The sequence below is a fragment of the Mangifera indica genome, chromosome 3 (assembly GCF_011075055.1).
Source record: "Mangifera indica cultivar Alphonso chromosome 3, CATAS_Mindica_2.1, whole genome shotgun sequence".
Lineage (NCBI taxonomy): Eukaryota > Viridiplantae > Streptophyta > Magnoliopsida > Sapindales > Anacardiaceae > Mangifera > Mangifera indica.
The window spans coordinates 22,147,725-22,166,538 of NC_058139.1; the positions used below are offsets into that span (position 1 = coordinate 22,147,725).

The following is an 18,814-nucleotide window of genomic DNA, read 5'->3' on the forward strand; positions in this document are numbered from 1 at the left end:
CTCAAACTGGTTTGCTGCTACCTTGTCAAACTCGAACTAAGTTCAAACTCTACCCTTTCACAACAAATCAAACTTGAATCCACATCTTCTCTTTCAAGACCCATATCAAAAATCAAAACCTTCTTGACACATCTTTTATGTAATCTTTGATTTACACTATATCAAAGCACTCTCCCAAAGTTATCAGTTACATAATTGTGAACATATATTGCTGAGTATGGAATCAAATCATATTAAAAATTTTGTGTTTTTTAATATTTTTTTTATCTAACAAGATTGATTAACGGGTTCCCACCACAGCCCTAAAAACACAATATCAGAATCAAATTCAAAGCTAATTGGCATATTTAACACAATATACTAGCAATCAAATTCACAGCTGCCCCCAAACATGTTAACAGATTTAGAAGCTCACATTGAGACACTGTTGGGAATCCCCTTTCCTGTAAGTCCACCCTGTCTGGAGTAATCTGAAGTATTAGGATATAGCAAGGTGTAAGGCAAATTGACAGGCCCAACTCTGTTCTTCCATCTTTTATCATTGTTCATTTCAATGATTTTCTTTTCAATATTTATCAGTCTTTCTCCGAATCTTTCAAATGCAGCTAATGGCTCATCATCAGAAGTCCACCCAGAAGTATCTCTCTGCCCAAGATAAACCTCATCAGTTGAATGGCGTGACAAAATCTCTATGAGGGACACTCCCAGGAGGGTTTGAAACTGTGCTGTGATTGTTTTCAGGAAGGCCACCTCAGGGTTCTTCTCAACCTCAGCATACTCAGGGGTTCCTGGTTCAGGCATGAAGCGGCGACTCACAGTTGGTCTGTTCGGAAGGTAGCCTGCATACGGATATTGTCCGAAATTGACAGCTGCATGGAGGGCTGAAGCCACCCATATGATAATGGTGCAAGATTGTACAAGCTCATCTTGTGTCTGCATCTCAGGCCACCATGGTTCATCTTTCCTGTCTCCATGACCAACATTGCGGACTTCATGCCACCATGATTGGAGCTCATCATCCTCTTGAATCAAGTCGTCTGTGGGGTAGTAGAAAGAGCAGTAGTCTCTGACCCAAGTTTCAATTGCAGACCAGATTTCAAGCCCATCAACAGCAAAAGGATAATCCTCAATCAGAAGCCTAAGTCCATGAGGTTGGCTCGAGTCTGGCTCCGCCACTCCTCTGAAAGGTTGCAAAGTTTCATTCATGAAGAATCAAATGTAATAACAAGTATTTTGACTTCAAGATCTATTAGCTTACCTCTTAAGCAGATCAGCTGGGAGTGCCTCCTCATTGAAAACCCAATTTTTGTATATTCCAGATGACATTTCCATTGCATATCTTACTGGGAAGACTGTTCTTTCAAGTACCCCATCAGCATTGATGAGGGTTTGTCGAGCAAAGGCATTGATATTCATTGTATCCCGGTAATGGGGATGCAAAAGCTTATATATCGGATGAACCACACTCAACTGCCTATTAGTTGCAATCACAAATGGTTCTATCACTGCATGGGTGTTCAACCTGCAAATTTTGTTCAGAAGCTTATAAACAATGTTCTTAAAGTAAAACCAGGCTTCTAAAAACAGTCTACCAGTCAGCAATTACCAGTGGCTAATAAGCTGATGGTAGCCAGAATCATTCACTGCCGCGTAAGCTTTGGCCAGCTGCCATATTGTACCCTCAATGCCTTGTTCTGCTGGTGTGAAAACTTTGTTAACAGCACCATGATGGTCCCCCTGTGGATGTGGCAAGCTTAACTCTATTGCCAATGGCTTCAATGTCCCATCATCTTGTAACAGGAGCAGGGTTCTGCTGGCATATGTCTTTGTTGTAGTGGAGTTTATTTTCCGCAGGTATGGTATCAATGCATCATGATGATCTAGTATGAACAGCTTCTTATTTTCTATTGCCTGTGTCAAGTTTAACATAGAATAAGAAAAAAAATTGAACTGATAAAACAGAGAAAAACACACTCAATTAACTATGAATATTACTTCATCTACAGTAAGCCCATTCATGTTCCCTTGAATGTCCTCTCTTGTTATTGAACTCGTCTGGTTCCCATATACTTTAGGGTCTAGCTTGCTGGCTGGGGGGAATTCCTGCAGTTATATTTAAGAAAATCAGTTAAATGATGTCAGGAACCAAAAATTCGATTAATTCTCTGACAGCCAATCCAACAATCCCACAAAATAGATTCGAAAACAAGACCTTTATATTGAAAAAAAGGAGTGTTTACAAGAACAGAAAAACAGAAACTAAACGCAATGCTACTGGCTTTCGAGAGGTTAAAACTTTCCCAACGCTGACTCTTCTTCAGTCCTATACTACCCATATGTTTTCATGATTCATTCTATTTTTTCTCACTTAATCCCCACTCTTCTACTTTATCATAGGGCTGGATTCAAGGCGCTCTGAGCTTAATCTCGGCTCGGCTTGAGTGGTGCCAAATTCAATCTCAAGCTCGTCTAAAAGGTGTTCAAGTTTGGCAAGTTTGAGAGAAATCAAGCTCAAGTTCGGTTTGAGTTTGTGCTCAAATCGAGTTTTGGTCTTAGTTTGGTACTAAAATAATGTCGTTCTGATATGTACTGATCAAAATAATGTCGTTTTAGTCAATTCGTATTGAATTTTTTAAGTTCGCAAGTTCGACAAGCCAAATACCATTAAAACTTGAGTTCAAAAATATTAAATTTTCAAACTCAAACTGCTGGACCAGAGCTCATTTTGGACTTATTCGAACCGAGCTCAAATCTAACCTACTTTATCATAGCCATATGCAGCTGTGCTCTCCCTTTCTGGAACAAGTTATAACCCATATAACAACAGTAATCAGCCAATATATTGGAAGATATACAGTACCCGGAGGCGGCTGATGATAAGTGGATTGACTCCAGCAATCATTTCTCTTCCAAATTCTTCATCAGACCTCCAAGCAGACTTATCCTCTGGAATGAATCCACAAAATTTCATAACTCACATGCTAAAGTTGAATAAAAAGTCTAAACGCTAAGCCATAAGAAGCATTATCCGAAAACATGGCATCATTTTGCACCTTTGATTATATCAGGCATTGGGAATTTCATGAACCGCTCACCATCATTTCTGACAAGTTCCTTGAGCATCGCCCATGGTATGTGATCTCTTATCTTGCTGACAGTTTTAGCATCTGGTAGTTGGATACTTCCTTCATACATATTGTGTACATCTTCAAAAGTGTCAAATTCGTTTATGGTTTTGTTACAGAGAGATGCAATCTCTGGCTGCAATACCTGAAACAGAGACTTGAGAGAATAGGCAAGAAAATCTGAAAACTTGAGGTGGCTGAACCGTTCATCTCTTGGAACATATATATTCAGACTCAGATGTGGCAGTCTTTTCTCAGTATTGGGATCTGTTACCATAAGAATACTGAAATCACCATTTGAAAGATATAAAAAATGAAGCTTCTAACATAGTAAACAAATGTTCAGTCTTTGTAGTTATCAGGGGATCTATCCAATCCGAGTTGGATCAGATCAAATCCACAACTCTGTTCGAACAGATCGATTTTAAACTAGAGTTTTAGTGTATTAATTTAGTTTGAGATAAGCTCATTTATTCATACAACCATACTATTTATCCTATCAAAAATATTATTCACCCCTCTTATTAGGGGTGTATTCAAATTGAATTAATTTCAAACTTGGGTACCCTATCAAAAATATTATTCACCCCTCTTATTAGAGGTGAATTCGAGTCAAGCCAAATTCAAGCTTGAGTCAACTTGAAAGAGTTGAGCTCTTGACAGGCTTCCCTAAAATCAATTCGAGCTTAACTTGATTGAGTAGAGTTGAGCTCAAGGTTAATTGCAGTATCAAATCAAGTTTGAGTTGAGTTTGGCTCAAAATTGTAACCGAGTCAAACTCGTTTAAAATGGTGTCATTTTTATATGTATTAATTAAAATAACATCGTTTTAATCTATTTAAATCATTTTTTTCAAATTCGTAAGTTTGGTAAGCCGATTATCCCCAAAACTTAAGCTTGACTATATAAAACTTTCAGGGTAGAAATTGAGCTCGAACTCATGTGAGTTGCACTAACAATCAAGCTCAAACTAGCTCCACTTAAATCCACACCTACCTCCAAAGACATTGTTCATATCATCAACGACCTCAAATGACATTGTTTACTTACTCAAATGAACTCCCACTCAAATTCGAATAAGATATTATATCTTCGATCCGAGCTCAAGACACTCTAGGCTCAACTCGCTTGGATACAATACACCACCAGTTATTGTTTGTTTTAAACACAGTATAATCGTTTCAGGTTAACTAACCAGCTTTTGTTCGTTTCCGGCCCGTTCTTCCACGCCTGGGATATGGATACTCTTCCGATCCACCAAGAACAGGGCGGGCATATGCCGGACCGCGGTCAGGACTCCCCAAATCATTGTAGAACTCATAATCATATACTCTGTCCCATTCTTTCAGCTCACCTTTCCCGTCTCCTCTCAGATTTATGAGTTCTTCTTCTCTAAATTTCCGTAATGGCTCTGGTGTTTCACATGGAAGGTATGTCTACAGTACACAAATCACAAAATCGTATGTTATTTACATCCTCTGTTTCTATCAAAAAAATTTCAATTATCAATACATAACAATGAAATTTCGGTAGATGCCTGGTTAATTTGGTCAGATTCTGATCTGGGTTCCTTCAGTGCAGCTATGCCATGTCAACAAAAAAGTTAAAAGATGTGGAAAGCGCAAGTCTAATCTCAATCAAGCAAGGGCAGTCTAATCTTTTGCTCGGATATAAGGTATAATGACGAGTTTGTTTGAATTGGTGAACAATGTCCACCAAAGTGTTGTTGACAGTGTAAACATTGTCATCAGTGAGACGAACAGTATCATTATATTAGAGATGATAACAAGATGGATAGAGATTGAATACTTTAATTATCGCCTCTATCTCCGTAGGGGAAAACTTTTCCATCCTTAATACGGGGATGATGGGAATCCCCATCCTCTCCTCACACAAGAAAATTTCTCTCCTTACCCCTGTGGAAAAATTCCTCACACTTTCCCTTCTTTATACCCTTAGAAAATAATGAAATATTTATTATGCGTTACAATATATTTACATAAATTCAACATTTGTTAGGATAATTCAATATATATATAATTTATGAAATATGTAAGAAAGAAGAGAAACCAAGAAAAGAATAGGTCAAGGATACATTGTGTGGATTTTAATCATCCCCATCTCTATTTTTATCAGGGGATCCAAAAACCAGATTTCATGGGACGAATTACCATGTCTACAACAGACAAGCAAAACTCAATCGGATCCACCATTCAGTCTAAAAAAGCACAGTGGATTAAGATGAAAACACAGAGGATTGAACTTAGAATTTCATTTTTACCTTGTTGGAAAAAAATACACGATCATAATTGTAACGATGTGTTGGGTAGACCCAGGAATTGCAGACAAAATGTACAGAATCATGACCAGCAACGTCTTTCAAAGTGAGTGTCTTGAGGTAAATCTGACTATGGTGATGATTTCTGATGATGAAAGCTCCAGGACAACCCATGTTCTCATCATCCCAGTCAAATGTCACTGTAAATTCTGTTTCTTTTGCTGTCAATGAAGCTTTTGATGAAATCCATTTCTCCAAGTGCGCTACCTTTCCCAGCTTTCCTCGACCCTCATTGGCTACACAGACACAGTACAAAATTGTAGTCATAATTTATAAACTCAGTTGGCATTTCCATTGTTGCATTTAGGGTTGGATCTGACCGAGCTACCTCGAGTTAAAAGATTCGATTTGCTTTGAAATCAAACCAAACTCAAACCAGAGATCGGCTCGGTTTGGCTTGCAAGATGGGTAAATGGTTCGATTCAGTTTAAATTTGGCTCTTGGTTCGATTTAAATTATATTAAATAATTATTAAACAATGTTATTTTGTCAATAAGTCACAAATTCGAACCATGAATTAAAGCCACATATTCGAGCTACGGATTTGAACTATATATTCGAGTCAAACTCGAACTAAATCATTTTCACTTGAATTGAACTTAAACCACTTTTAATGTTGGCTCGACAAACTCAAACCGAGTTATTTTTCATTCGAATCAAACTCGAACTAAAGAATGTTCGGGATTGGCTCCATTCGGCTCCATTCGTATGCACCCCTTTTCATTTACTTTAACACCAGCAAGTTAGAGAGGAAAAAGTAAACTGCAGTAGCAAAAATGGAGGGAGAAACAGAAAAGCCAACCTGGGTCAGCATGATCTGCACTGATAAGCTGAATAGAAACGCCTTTCCCCAGAAGCTCGTAAACCCGATCAATGGCTGAAGCTGTCATGTCATTGAAGTCCAAGAAGTTCTTTTTCATCAAAACAACACTCCCTTTGATCTTCTTCTTCTTCTTCTTCATGTTGCCATCATCAAGGCCTTTCTCCTTTGTTTTACGCGGTGCACATAACATCTTCATAACGTTTAAAGCCATCTGAGAAATGGGACGAAACCCCGTGAAATTTCAAACAAAGAAAAGAGAAACAGAAGCTTAAGAGTTGTAGAGGATAGTGTACATGGATTGAAACTGAAAGAGATGGAATATATAGACAAACTTGGAAATGGCTGATAAAGAAGAGGAGAGTTGTTACTGTGGCTAAGTTTTATTCTTTTCTGTTTTGGCAAATTGACGAAGTTTCGTATTGAATGGGGGTGAGAAGTATGCACTATACTTTAAAAAAAATAGTCGAACGACTACTTCCCTTCAAATATACAAGAGTAGTTTGAGTGGAAAAAGTCAAAACACCAAGTAACAAAGAGGGCATGACTCTGAAATTTGTTGGCATATCAAGATCAACTCTTAATTTACTTAGGGCAATGATTATGAAGTCAATAACAAAACTTAAGTTTTATTCTATTTGGTGTGATCAGTTCAAATCTAATTAGATCAAAAAGGGTACTCTAACTTAAATAAGAATTTCTCATTAGCAAAAAATCGTTAAATTTTCATCTATTAAGTTTGAAAAGTTCATTTTCCACTCATATGTCAAAGATAATAGTTAGTTTATATTAGGGTTGGATTCGAACCGAGTCAAGCTCTAGCTCAGTTCGAGCTCAGCTCGGTTCACATATACTTGGCTCTAGTTCGAGCTCGAGCTCATCAAGCTAGTGAAAGCTAAGCTCGAATTCGGTTTGGCTCTTTTTTCATTATCAAAACGACGTCGTTTTAGTACATATTGGTCAAAATGATATCGTTTTGTATCAAAAATTTTAATGAAAAAATTTGACGAGCAGCTCGAGCTCGATCTCAAGCTGGCTCGGTTTGAATCTACCCTAGTTTAAATAGTCAAGTATTATTTTAATCATTTTGTTCAACTATAGTTTAAGGGCATTTTGTCTTCTCGATAATTTTTTTAAAAAAAAAGTTAATAGATTTTTTAACAAATCTAACGTAGAGGCAGGGCTGGATTCGAGCGGAGCCAGACTCGGCTCGAACGAGCCCAAAACGAGCTTGGCTTGGTTGAGCTCAAGCTGGCTCGATAGATTTTTTTTTAATTTTTTATACAAAACGATGTCGTTTTGATTAATATATATTAAAAACGATGTCATTTTGATAACGAAAAATGAACTGAGCCGAACCGAACTGAACGTGAGCCCGAAACGAGCCGGCCTTAGCCGAGCTTGAGCCAAACTCGAGCAGCCCATATATGAACCGAGCTGAGCTTGATTCAGCTCGAATCCAACCCTATGTAGAGGTGAGGAAATGATTTTTTTTAAATTGAAAGGATGAGAATTATTGTTTCATCGAACCTAGGGCAGAAAATTATATTTAGCCACTGAAAAAAAAAAAAAGGTAAAAATTAGACTGGGAACCTACTAGGACCCATTTTTGTCCCTAATGATAGGAACAAAAACCTACCCACCCTTAAAGGCTTCAGATAGGCATTGAAACCAAAACATTAGATATTCTAGTGTTCCAATTCCTCTTGGTACTTTTGCTCACTCTTAGCCTATGTTTGGTTTGGGAAGATTCTTCTATCAAAACTGGAAAGATTACAAAAATATATATATTATCTTAAAAATTAATGTGTATACATTATCGATGTATTTGACTGAATTGGCACGTATAAATAATGAGCAATATTATACGTATCCATTGTGAGTACACAAATAAATACATATTTATATATGTTATCATGTAATTAAGTATTATTTTATCTTTAATTCAAAATTATTCAATCATATAATAATAAATATAAAGATATACTCATTTGTATACTCAAAGTGAATACATATAGTTTTATTGATAAATAATTATTATATTTGGCTTGTGGTAATGAAAAAATATTAAAATATTATTTTACTTAAATGTTTTTAATATATTAAACTAAATTTATTAAATTGGGATAAAATTGTAACAGAGTTAAATTTGTGGTAATCAGAGTGTCTCATATTTTACTTATCACATTAACATATTAATAAAATATTATCGTAAATCAACCAAACTTTTAATATTTCATATTAAAGTTACCAAACAAATGTAATTATAATTATTTATTATGTTTTGTTATGGAAGTAACTTAATAGAAAATAGGAAAAGTTTAGTTTTTTTTTTTTATAAAAATTTTAGCCAATTCAGTAGTATTTATGATTTTGTTAGGAAAGCTGCAAAAAGATAAATATTGAGAAAATAGACCTGATTTTTTGATTTTTTTTTTAAAGATCTCTTTATATATAGATGAATAAATGACAACATAATAAAGTAATCACTAAAACTCTTTTTATTTTATTTTATTTTTTCTATCTATTTTTTGCTATGACATATCACAAGTTTAGATCTGGTTGTGGATCTTGTCAAATCGAATTTAGTATGACCTATGATACATAAGGTTGTGTTATGCCAAGAGCAATCAACAGGTGCTCCATGACATTTATTGGCCTAGGGCACGATTCGATCTCCCTTTGGTCATGTTTTCGTGGGCCTTTAACAAGGTGGCTCGATGATTTAGTTGGGTGGCTGTTATATCATATACTTATTTACTTTTTTATTTTTTTTGGGTTGGTCCCCAAGGCCCGTTGCATAGGTCATGCCTTTTTCTAGTGGATCGTAGCCTTGTCGTGAGTTGACTTGACCTTCTGAACATGTCTATCTACATCTCTCATAAGAAAAACGGTTGATGTGATCTAAACTAATTCGGAACTAAATTATTATTTGACTTAAATGAATTGAGTTTAAACAAATAAAATTTCGGTTTAAAAACCCACGTCTCATTGGCATCGTTGCATTGAAACTCACTTAAATGTGATTCTTTCTTGTAAAGTCTTCGTCTCTAATAATTTTTTTTATTCTATAATCATATTATTTACCAATCAAACTCGATCCTGAATTAATTATTTTGAATTTGAATCAAACCAAAGCAAGAATTTATTTATAATCAACTCAACATGAGAGAAGTAAATGCACAAGGAGTATCATATTAATTGAAAAACTATTACCAAAAAAAATGCTTAATCAATGAAAAAGATTGTGTTGTTGATAATCTCCTTTTCTTGGTTTTCAGGGAAAGAATAGAATTGATTAGGAAGGACCACCATAGATGATAAGAAAATGTGTGCCACGTGTAAAAATTTTGAAAAAAGGAATAAAATTAGTATAAAAATGAAATCAGATTCTCGAAAAAAAAATAAATAAATAAGAGGAAGGAGTATAGTTTTAATATAAAATAAAAAAGTAGGTTAAAAGTTAAACCCGCAAACAAGTTACAAGATTAGGAACTTAAATAAAAACAATTAGAAGTTGTTCTGTTGTTAGAGCAAAGGTGAGAATGACATGGGTGGAATGGAAGCATCTCCATCTTCGATAAAGTACAAAAAAGATATTAGATAATAATTTCAAAATTGGATCAGATCAACCAATCAATTGGTTGAGCCAAAAATCGGCTCTAAGTTTATTTAGATTAACATAAAAAACGATTTATTAGTTGCCCCGGATGAATCGATTAAAATCGAGTTTGACCAAAATTTAAGAGTTTTTTTTTTTAATTTTAATTATTTTTTAGTAATTTGATTATTTTTGAGTAGATTAGATAAACTTCTAAATGTTTGTGAGAAAAAATATGTTCAAAAATAAAATAAAAAAGAAGAAAAAAATTTCTCATATCCATTGAAATGTCTTTTATAAGTAATAATTTGTAAAATCATATTTTTTTTCTATATCATGAAATTGAGACTTTTTTATTTTTAATTGTTTTACTGAATTAAATGAATAATTTTTACTATTTAAAAATGATATATTCTAATCTTTATAAGTGTGATATCTTGATTGATTTTATTTTTTAAAAAATTTTTAAGTAAAATATATTTATTATAATTTAGTGATAAGTTGAACTGGTCGATTTTCAGTTGAATCGATCAAACCATAAACCAGTGAGATAATTGATTCGATCCCCCGTCCGGTTTTAAAAACATTGATATTAGGTATAAATATTTAACATTATTTGATAATAATAACAAAATTAGGGTTGTCAATTGGGTTTGATTTGTTTAAGCCAGACTAGAAAAAAAAAGTTTAGACCTAAGTTTTGAATTTACCTATTCAAGTCTTAGATCTTTTGTTTAGAGTCGATTCATTCAAATTTATCAGATTTCAAATCTAATTTTGGTCTGATTTGTGATTTACAAACTTGCAAAAAAAAAACCCTTCAAAAGTCTCCGTAGGTTTGAAAACCTGACAAATACACTTTTGTTCATAATGATTTTTCAGGTCATATCAGACCCCTGCTTTAAGCAACCTCCATTCAAGCTCAAACCTAATAACTTAATGAGCAAATTTTTGTCCAAGCCTGTCTGAAGCCTGAATTCTATTCTGCCCAAAACTGAATTTTCTAATTGAATAATCGAGTATCACGCTTACCTGACTCAATTAACCAGCTTAAGCAAAATATTGGTTAAATCATATGTGAACTCTGGCATTTTTTAAGCCAGTTTTTTGGTTAAAAAATCAAAAACAAAACTATAACAAATTGTGTAACTTAAACATTAAACATCTTGACAATAAACCCAGGTATTACATTTTTAGTTTCATTCCCAGCTCCATAAACTTACAAAAGAGGTGCTTTGGAACCTTACCCACTAATGGTGAAAGCTAAAGCAAATTGCCACCTTTAGCTTCATTAATCATAATAAAAATAATGAGCTATAACAAACGATGATGGGTATATATGTACTTAGCCGATTACATATTAAATATAAAATAATATTTAATTACGTAATAATACATTATTGTTTGTATTAGAGTTTGTTTATATATGGGTTTAAGTAATAAATAAAGATAAGTTCAACATACTTAAAGGTTTGATCTAGGTGGACAACATAAGCGTAAGTTTTGAAGTTTATTGGATCTTGATAGAGAGTCAATTAAAACTACTATAAATTGACCAGATCCCTCTACTAAAACCTAATATAATATAACTGTAGTATAATTGTCTTATTGAAAAGCTGTCATTCAGAGAGTTTTTTTAGTAGAAAACCAAATCATATCGAGAGATAATTTCGATAGATAATCTCAGCAACTTCACAAATTTATATTATATGGCAATCCAAACATTGCTATAATCCTAAAGATGATTCACTATCTTATAACTTATGTATAAATCTTGGAATTAGGATTAATTAATTAATTAATTTTATTCAATTTATGCAAAATAAATCTTATATTTTGTACATAAGTTAATGCTAACTTTTTGTGCATATAATTTCACTTGAAAGAATCTAATTAGAGATAACAATTTAATTTCAATTAACTAATGCAGCCGACCAATTGGTAATGAATACGGTTAGATCTAAGTCAAGTTAGCTTGAATTCGAATACTAAATTAGTTCGAATGAGCTCGAAAATCCAATGCTTATAACAAACCCATCCCAAAAATAAAGCTAATGATAATTTTCTCTTGCTGGCTTTTGTTCATGTGATACACATTGGTTATTTGATTTCAAGAAATGGAAATGTGTCAGGCAACATTCGGTATTATTATTATTATTATTATTGTGTCAAAAAATTAATTCCCAACCAACGTATGTTGAAATAATAAATTTTTGCCTTTTTTTTAAGTTTTAAAAAGTCAGACTCTTATCGTAATATTTTGGGATTTTGGTTTTCGTTAATAAATTTTATTAAGTAAAAAAGTAGAAAAGTCATTTTGTATAAATTATTTTATTCTTCTTTTTCTTTTCAAAATATCATATGTTTGAAGGCAAACAATAATTTTTAAAAATATTAAAGGCTTTAATGAAAAATATAGGGAGGTTTTTGAAAATTTTAAAAAAGTCAAGGTGTTTTTAAAATTTTTAAAAATTTAAAGGTCTCCTAATAGTTTAAAAAATAATAATTACACCCTCAAATAACTAAAAAAAATATTATGGTTGGTTAGATTTTTGATATTTTTAAAGGTTTAAAAATAATTTTTTAAAATAGCAATGATATATTAGTAATTTAATATGTATATTAAGTGTTAATCCTAGTTTTATGATTTCAATAAAAAGTAGGCCAAATGACTATTTCTCACCTAAGGTTTGATGTTTTCTCAAGTTTCTACCATTTAACTATGAAAACATCAAACACCCACCCATGACCGGTTAGATTTAACAAAACCCTAACGATGGAAAGGGTAAAATCATCATTTTCTCTATAATATTAAAAATAAACTTAAATAGAATCTATTTTGCCCCCCTAAACTTTAAAAACTAAAATTTTCCCCCAGCCTAAGTTTTAAAAAATCACAGTTTCACCCTAGGGTTTCTTTTTGAAATCTCCGACGACATCTCCGACTCCATTGCCGATGGTCTCTCCCTCCCGAAGCATTATCTCCTTTCGACGATCTCTTTCCTCCCATTTGGACCCCCCATCGGAGTCGGAGAAGTCGTGGAAGACGAAAAACTTCGTCGGGGAAGACGAAGTTCTTCGTCTTCCCAGTCGTCGTCATCTTCATCTTCCAACTGCGATCGGGTTTAATCTTCGTCTTCATCTTCCAACTACGATGAAGAAAATGCGATCGGCGTAGTCAGATAAGTCGTCTGGGTCTTCCCAGACGACTTATCTCTGCGTCGGATGAGTAGTGCAAGAGTTTAGGGCGGCCGTCGATGGAAGAGAAACCGTCGGGAGGGGAAGACGGCCGGTGATGGCGCCGGAGAGATAAACCCTAGGGGGGAAATGCGATATTTTCAAACCCTAAGGGGGGAGAATGCGATATTTTCAAACTTAGCTTAAGGAAAAAATGTTAGTTTTTAAACTTTTAGGGGGGAAAATGAGATTAAATTTATCACCGTTAGAGTTTTGTTAAATCTAACCGGTTATGGGTGGATATTTGGTGTTTCCATAGTTAAAGGATGGAAACTTGAGAAATCATCAAACCTTGGGTGGGAAATAGTCGTTTGGCCTAAAAAGTATAACAATCATCAATAAAATTATATATATATATATATATATATTTTGTACATAATTTGATTATATAAATAATGTATTATTATCTAATTAGATGATTTTAAATTAAAGATAAAGTAATACTCAATTATATAATAATATATTATTTAAATACTTAAATTATATATTAAAAATATATATATAATATTAAAAATCAAACCGAATTGACTTAAGAAGTAGACATTTTAATGCTTAATTAATAAAAATGTATCATGTCACCGAATCCTAGATAGGAAATAGTCATTCGGCTCTATTATCATTATCATTATCATTATACAACTTTTGGGTCATGGTCCACGTGTACTAATCATTGTATAAAAATATGCCAAAGGACAATTTCCCACCCAAAGTATGCGCTTCTCTCAAGTTTTCCCCTATTAACTTTGAAATTATCATTTATCCACCTATGACCAGTTAAAATTAACAGTTTCAAGGGTTAAATTATCATTTTATCTGTATTATTAAAAATAAACTTAAATTTTATTTTATTTCCCCTCCTAAATCCTAAAAATTAACCATTTTCCCCAACCTAAGTTTTAAAAAATTGTATTTCCCCCTTAGGGTTTTCAATTTTCTAAGTTAGTTTTTCGACGTCGTTTCTTCCTCTCCGACGACCTCCAGGCGACTCCTCTTTCTCTCCGATGCAACCTCCTTCTGACAGTTGTCCTAGGAACTATCGTCGACAAAGATTAGTTGTCTTCATCTCTGATGAAAACGAATCGTCTTCGTCGACGAAGATAAGGTTTTCGTCGATAACGAGTCCTCATCGTCGACAAAGACCTCGTCTTCGTCTCTTGACGAAGACAAGTCAACGATCGTGTCTAGCATAATCATTGGAAGGAGGCCGCACCAGAGAAGAAGAGGAGTTGCCTAGAGGTCACCGAAGAGAAAGAAATGATGTCAGAAAACTAACTCTGAAAAATTGAAAACCCTAAGGGGGAAAACGCTATTTTTTAAAACTTTGGTTGGAAAAAATTGTTAGTTTTTGAAATTTTAAGGGGAAAAATGAGATAAATTTTTCAAGGATTAGAGTTTTGTTAAATTTAACAGTTCATAAGTGGATAAATAGTATTTTTAGAATTAATAGAGGGAAACTTGAGAAAAACGCATACTTTGGGTGGGAAATAGTCCTTTTGGCAATAAAAATGTGATATTTCATATCAAAGGGCTAATCGGTAGACATGTCACAGCATGACTTGCTCCTTGAAAATGCAGAACTTGTAATTTTGCAGGATGTGCAGATGTATTGGAGATCTTCGGTTTGGTTTATGAGCCAATCCCATACGATTTATAAAAAAATAAAAAATAGATAACATTTAAAAAATATAAATATATAAAATATAATAGATCGACATGTTTAAAATCTATTAAGACATGATGCAAGGATCCTTCCACTTTGTTATGCTATGAGCCAATACGATCCATCCTTGAGAATCTTGACATAACACAACATATCAACACGATAAATCATACCAAATTTAGCTTGACACGGTCCTATGTCATGTCTACTTATCACCATTGATCTTCAAAAAATAAATTAAGCTTTGTTTACATGATATTTGGTATCATTTATTGGGCCTGTTACCTGTCCTTGTTGTGTTGTGGTTATTAATTTTTCTTGGGTTTGCACGACTGAATCATGTCTGGTCATTAGAGTTGTGAATACGGTAAATTTAATATAAGCCGAATCAAAATAAAGGTTGATTTAAATTTTGTTTGAATTTATAATAATTAGTTTGAGTTTGAGTTTGACTAATTCAAATTGTTGAACAATAATGCTACAAAGCTAGAGAAAAGAGAACAATTATCGAAGAAGAATGCACCGGTCACAAACTACCCGTTATAATTTTATAATATATCAAATTCTAAAAACTTAGTAAAGGGATTTAAAAGCAATGGAGGATCCAAAATAAAGAAATAATTATTAGTTATGTTGTGGGCAAAAGCAATCGCCCTCTTACAAGACTCACTGTATCCGTGGGCTGCCCATATCCGCAAAGACAATGGCGCCCAGCGAGAGCCTACCCAGTACCCATCTTTGGGACTTTAAACCCATCTACAAAATGGACTCTGTGGATACAAGTAGTCCGGTCTAAGTTTGACTCGAATCTTTAATACTTAATTTAAAATCAAATTTATTCAATTGATACATAATATTATTAGAATCAATATTATATATACTTATTTTAAATACATAAATAAATACACACTTATATATGTTATCATATAATTAAATGTTACATTATTTTTAATTCAAAATCTTTTAATTATATGAAAACTTATATAAGTGTGTCCTTATTTATGTATTCAAAGTAGGTACACATAATTTTATTGATATTATTAGAAGGTTGTTGATGAAACAAATAGTATTATCAAATAGATGAACTCAAGTTATAACCATAAATTCAAGTCATAAACCCAAGTTAAACTCGAATCAAACCAAATTGAATTATTTTTATTTGAACCAAATCTAAATTATCTTTAATTTTGACTTATCAAACTCAATCCAAATTGTTTTTCATTCTATACAAACCTGAGTAAGAAAATGTTTTAGTTTGACTCTCCATATCGGTTCTTAATTGATAGTTATTGAACCTATTTCTCTTTGTTGCCTTCTCCTTTTTTATAATAAAATATTGATAAAAACAAAACATTACATAATTTAACTCTAAATTTATGTTATATTCTCTTCTATGCACATCCAACATTAAGTGTTTCTCATCTATTTAAAAAAAAAGTAATATTATATGTATAAATAATTAACATAATTTTATATACAAATAATTATATATCATTATTTAATTATTATTTTATTATTATATAAAATAATAAAATAATCATCGATCAATAAAAATGAAACGTTTTTATCTCAAGTAAAAACAAATTGTCATCTCATCAGGAGACAAAAGAACGTCATCATCTCCAACTTTTATTGGTTGAGGTTGAACAAAAACATAATGGGATTGACAAAGAAGCAGGGAAGAAGAGAGAACACCGTTGTTGTCCTCAATCGCTAGTAGCATGCTGGAAAAACTCTAAGAAGAATGTAAATTTTCTAAACTTTGAGTAGGAAGAATTTGTTAGTTTTTAAATTTAAGAAAATAAATAAATAAATTTTTAATTTTTAAAAATATTTTTATAAATAATAATATTACCTTTAACAATAATAATAAAATTGGGTTTACATCGAACCATGGTGGGACATTGTCTTTTTTTGTTTTTATAAATTTATATTCACAATCAAACCGAAGTTAGGGACAAAAAAAACATCCTAAACTCAGTTTGAACCAAAACAGAGACAAGCCAACAGAAGCTAACAGCACAAAATGGGGACATAGTCATTTGGCCTTTAGAGTTTTGTAATAAAATGGTTTGGTTACGATTTATGATATTAGTGCTTCTGGAAGAACATTCTAAATATTCTTTGACCAAGAGTTAACTAAACAAAATTGTTAGGTTTATTGATCGTGCCCGCCCTGATGTGTTAAAAATCTTATTTATTGAAAGGATAAATGGACGGCTACAGTCTTTATTGATTATATTAAAAAAATTAATTCAAACCATAATTTATTAATCAATTTTATTTTAAGTATAAGGTAACGATAGCAACTAATAAAATATTAAATTATTATTTTTATTATTGTCAGACATGTTACATTCCGATGAGGGATATACGGAGACAGTTGCATCTTTGGCTAGATAATCCTCAAACATAAGACCAGAGTTGATAATATATAATACGGTCTGTTAATCTGATATGATATAATATGAGAAAAATCAGATTAAAATTAAGTTTTTTTAATGCAAAATTTATTTTGAATTAATCTAATAAAACTCAAAATTAAATCAAATAGTATTAGAGTTTACACGAAAATAACATGTCATGACCTGAACTAATTCGAATATTTTAAAGAAATGTTACTTTAATATAATTTGTTAAAGATAAATTATAGAAATGTTAAAAGTTAATATTAACAGTAATTAAAATCTTTACAGATTATATATAGTTGTATCTTTATATAATTATAATTACTCATATTATTTTTTATTTGTATTTAAATATTTTATTTTATTATTAAATAGTAAAATTGTTATTTAGTAATCAGATTATTGACGTATTTTAAAAATCTTAGTACATAATTTTTAGAGTATTTGTAAATAAGATGGAATATTATTTTTGTATTTTATTAATAGTAGATTGGAATAATTTGATAAATAAATTAAAACAGTAAAAACACTTTAAAGAGAGAAAACAATAGATATATTAATTAATTATAAATTATTATTTATAATTATATAATAATTTATTAATTGTAGGTTAAGTTCATTGTCAACTCTTACCTACTAAGTTTCGAAATTCAAATACTCACTCGTCAACTATTAAAGTTAACAAAATTCGTTAAATCTAAAGGTGTAATTATTATTTAACCAGTAACATTAAAAAAAACAAATTTTATCTCATTTTCCTACTTTAGTTTTAGAAACTAACAATTTTCTTTTATTCTAAATTTTAAAAAATTATATTTTCCCCATATTATGAACTCAAAATGGTTTAGGGTTTTTTAATGCCCTTCTTTGCGCTGATTGCCTTCTTTGCCTAAGATCGATGATTTTCTTTCTCTAACACTCTTTGTTACTCCCAACGATAGACAACATGACGGAATAAGTCAAATCTCTTTTTTCTAATTAAAGGGCGACTATCCAAGACGAAGACAAAAGGCGACTATTGATTTGAAGACAAACACAAGTGCACAACTTCAATTCGACAAACGAGATTTGATTGATTCCTTCAGGTTGACTATCGTCGAGAGTGATAAAGAGCACCGAAAAAATAAAGTCATTGGTCTTGGGCAAAGTAGTTTGTTGGAGCAAGAGAAAATTGCCTGAAAGCCATAAACCCTTTTGAGTTAACGCTAACAAGAAAAAATATAATTTTTTCAAATTTATAGTAAAGAAAAATTATTAGTTAAAAAAATAAAAAAATAAAATTATTTTCTTTTAATATTACTAATTAAATAACAATTATATTTTTAAATTTAATATATTTGATTAATTTTAATAATTAATAAATAAATATTTAAAATTTTAAAACTCCACAAATAAGAGTTTGAGAATAAATTACCCCTGGGTGGGGAATAAATGTTTTCGCCGTATTAAAATGTGAGACAAAGTGTCTTTTTGTGCTCGGAACCACATACGCCACATGGCATTACCATGACACATGCTTACTTGTTACTTCATATTATTAAATTATAAATAAAATTGAAATTGAATATTTGTCTCTCAATTTGTCTCTATTCCATTCCATGTGACCTTTTCTTTTTAAATTAATC

The 18,814-nt window shown here is 32.0% G+C and overlaps 1 protein-coding gene across 2 annotated transcripts; it reads right to left on the reverse strand.

The window, feature by feature from the left end:
• Nucleotides 1-212: 212 nt before the first annotated feature.
• Nucleotides 213-6,584, reverse strand: LOC123211895 (linoleate 9S-lipoxygenase 5-like). 2 transcript variants are annotated; one of them, XM_044630862.1, is made up of 9 exons: nt 6,266-6,584; nt 5,407-5,699; nt 4,321-4,561; nt 3,096-3,392; nt 2,861-2,946; nt 1,996-2,103; nt 1,607-1,911; nt 1,259-1,522; nt 213-1,180 (listed from the first exon to the last, which is right to left on the reverse strand). In XM_044630862.1, exons 1-9 carry the CDS (start codon nt 6,495-6,497, stop codon nt 412-414), a joined length of 2,595 nt encoding a protein of 864 aa, XP_044486797.1. In that variant the 5' UTR covers nt 6,498-6,584; the 3' UTR covers nt 213-411. The 2 variants fall into 2 exon arrangements, with proteins under 2 accessions (XP_044486797.1, XP_044486796.1); XM_044630861.1 differs by having other exon boundaries at nt 3,054-3,392; nt 6,266-6,583.
• Between the last annotated feature and the right edge of the window lie 12,230 nt (nt 6,585-18,814).

Bases quoted from the DNA above. Each gene is read 5' to 3' on its own strand.
- LOC123211895 (XM_044630861.1), bottom strand. From the start codon at position 6,497: ATGGCTTTAAACGTTATGAAGATGTTATGTGCACCGCGTAAAACAAAG. The intron at 2,947-3,053 runs GTGCAAAATGAT...GATTCATTCCAG, and splicing joins AATGCCTGATATAATCAAAG to AGGATAAGTCTGCTTGGAGG. The intron at 2,104-2,860 runs GTACTGTATATC...ATATAACTGCAG, and splicing joins TTATCATCAGCCGCCTCCGG to GAATTCCCCCCAGCCAGCAA.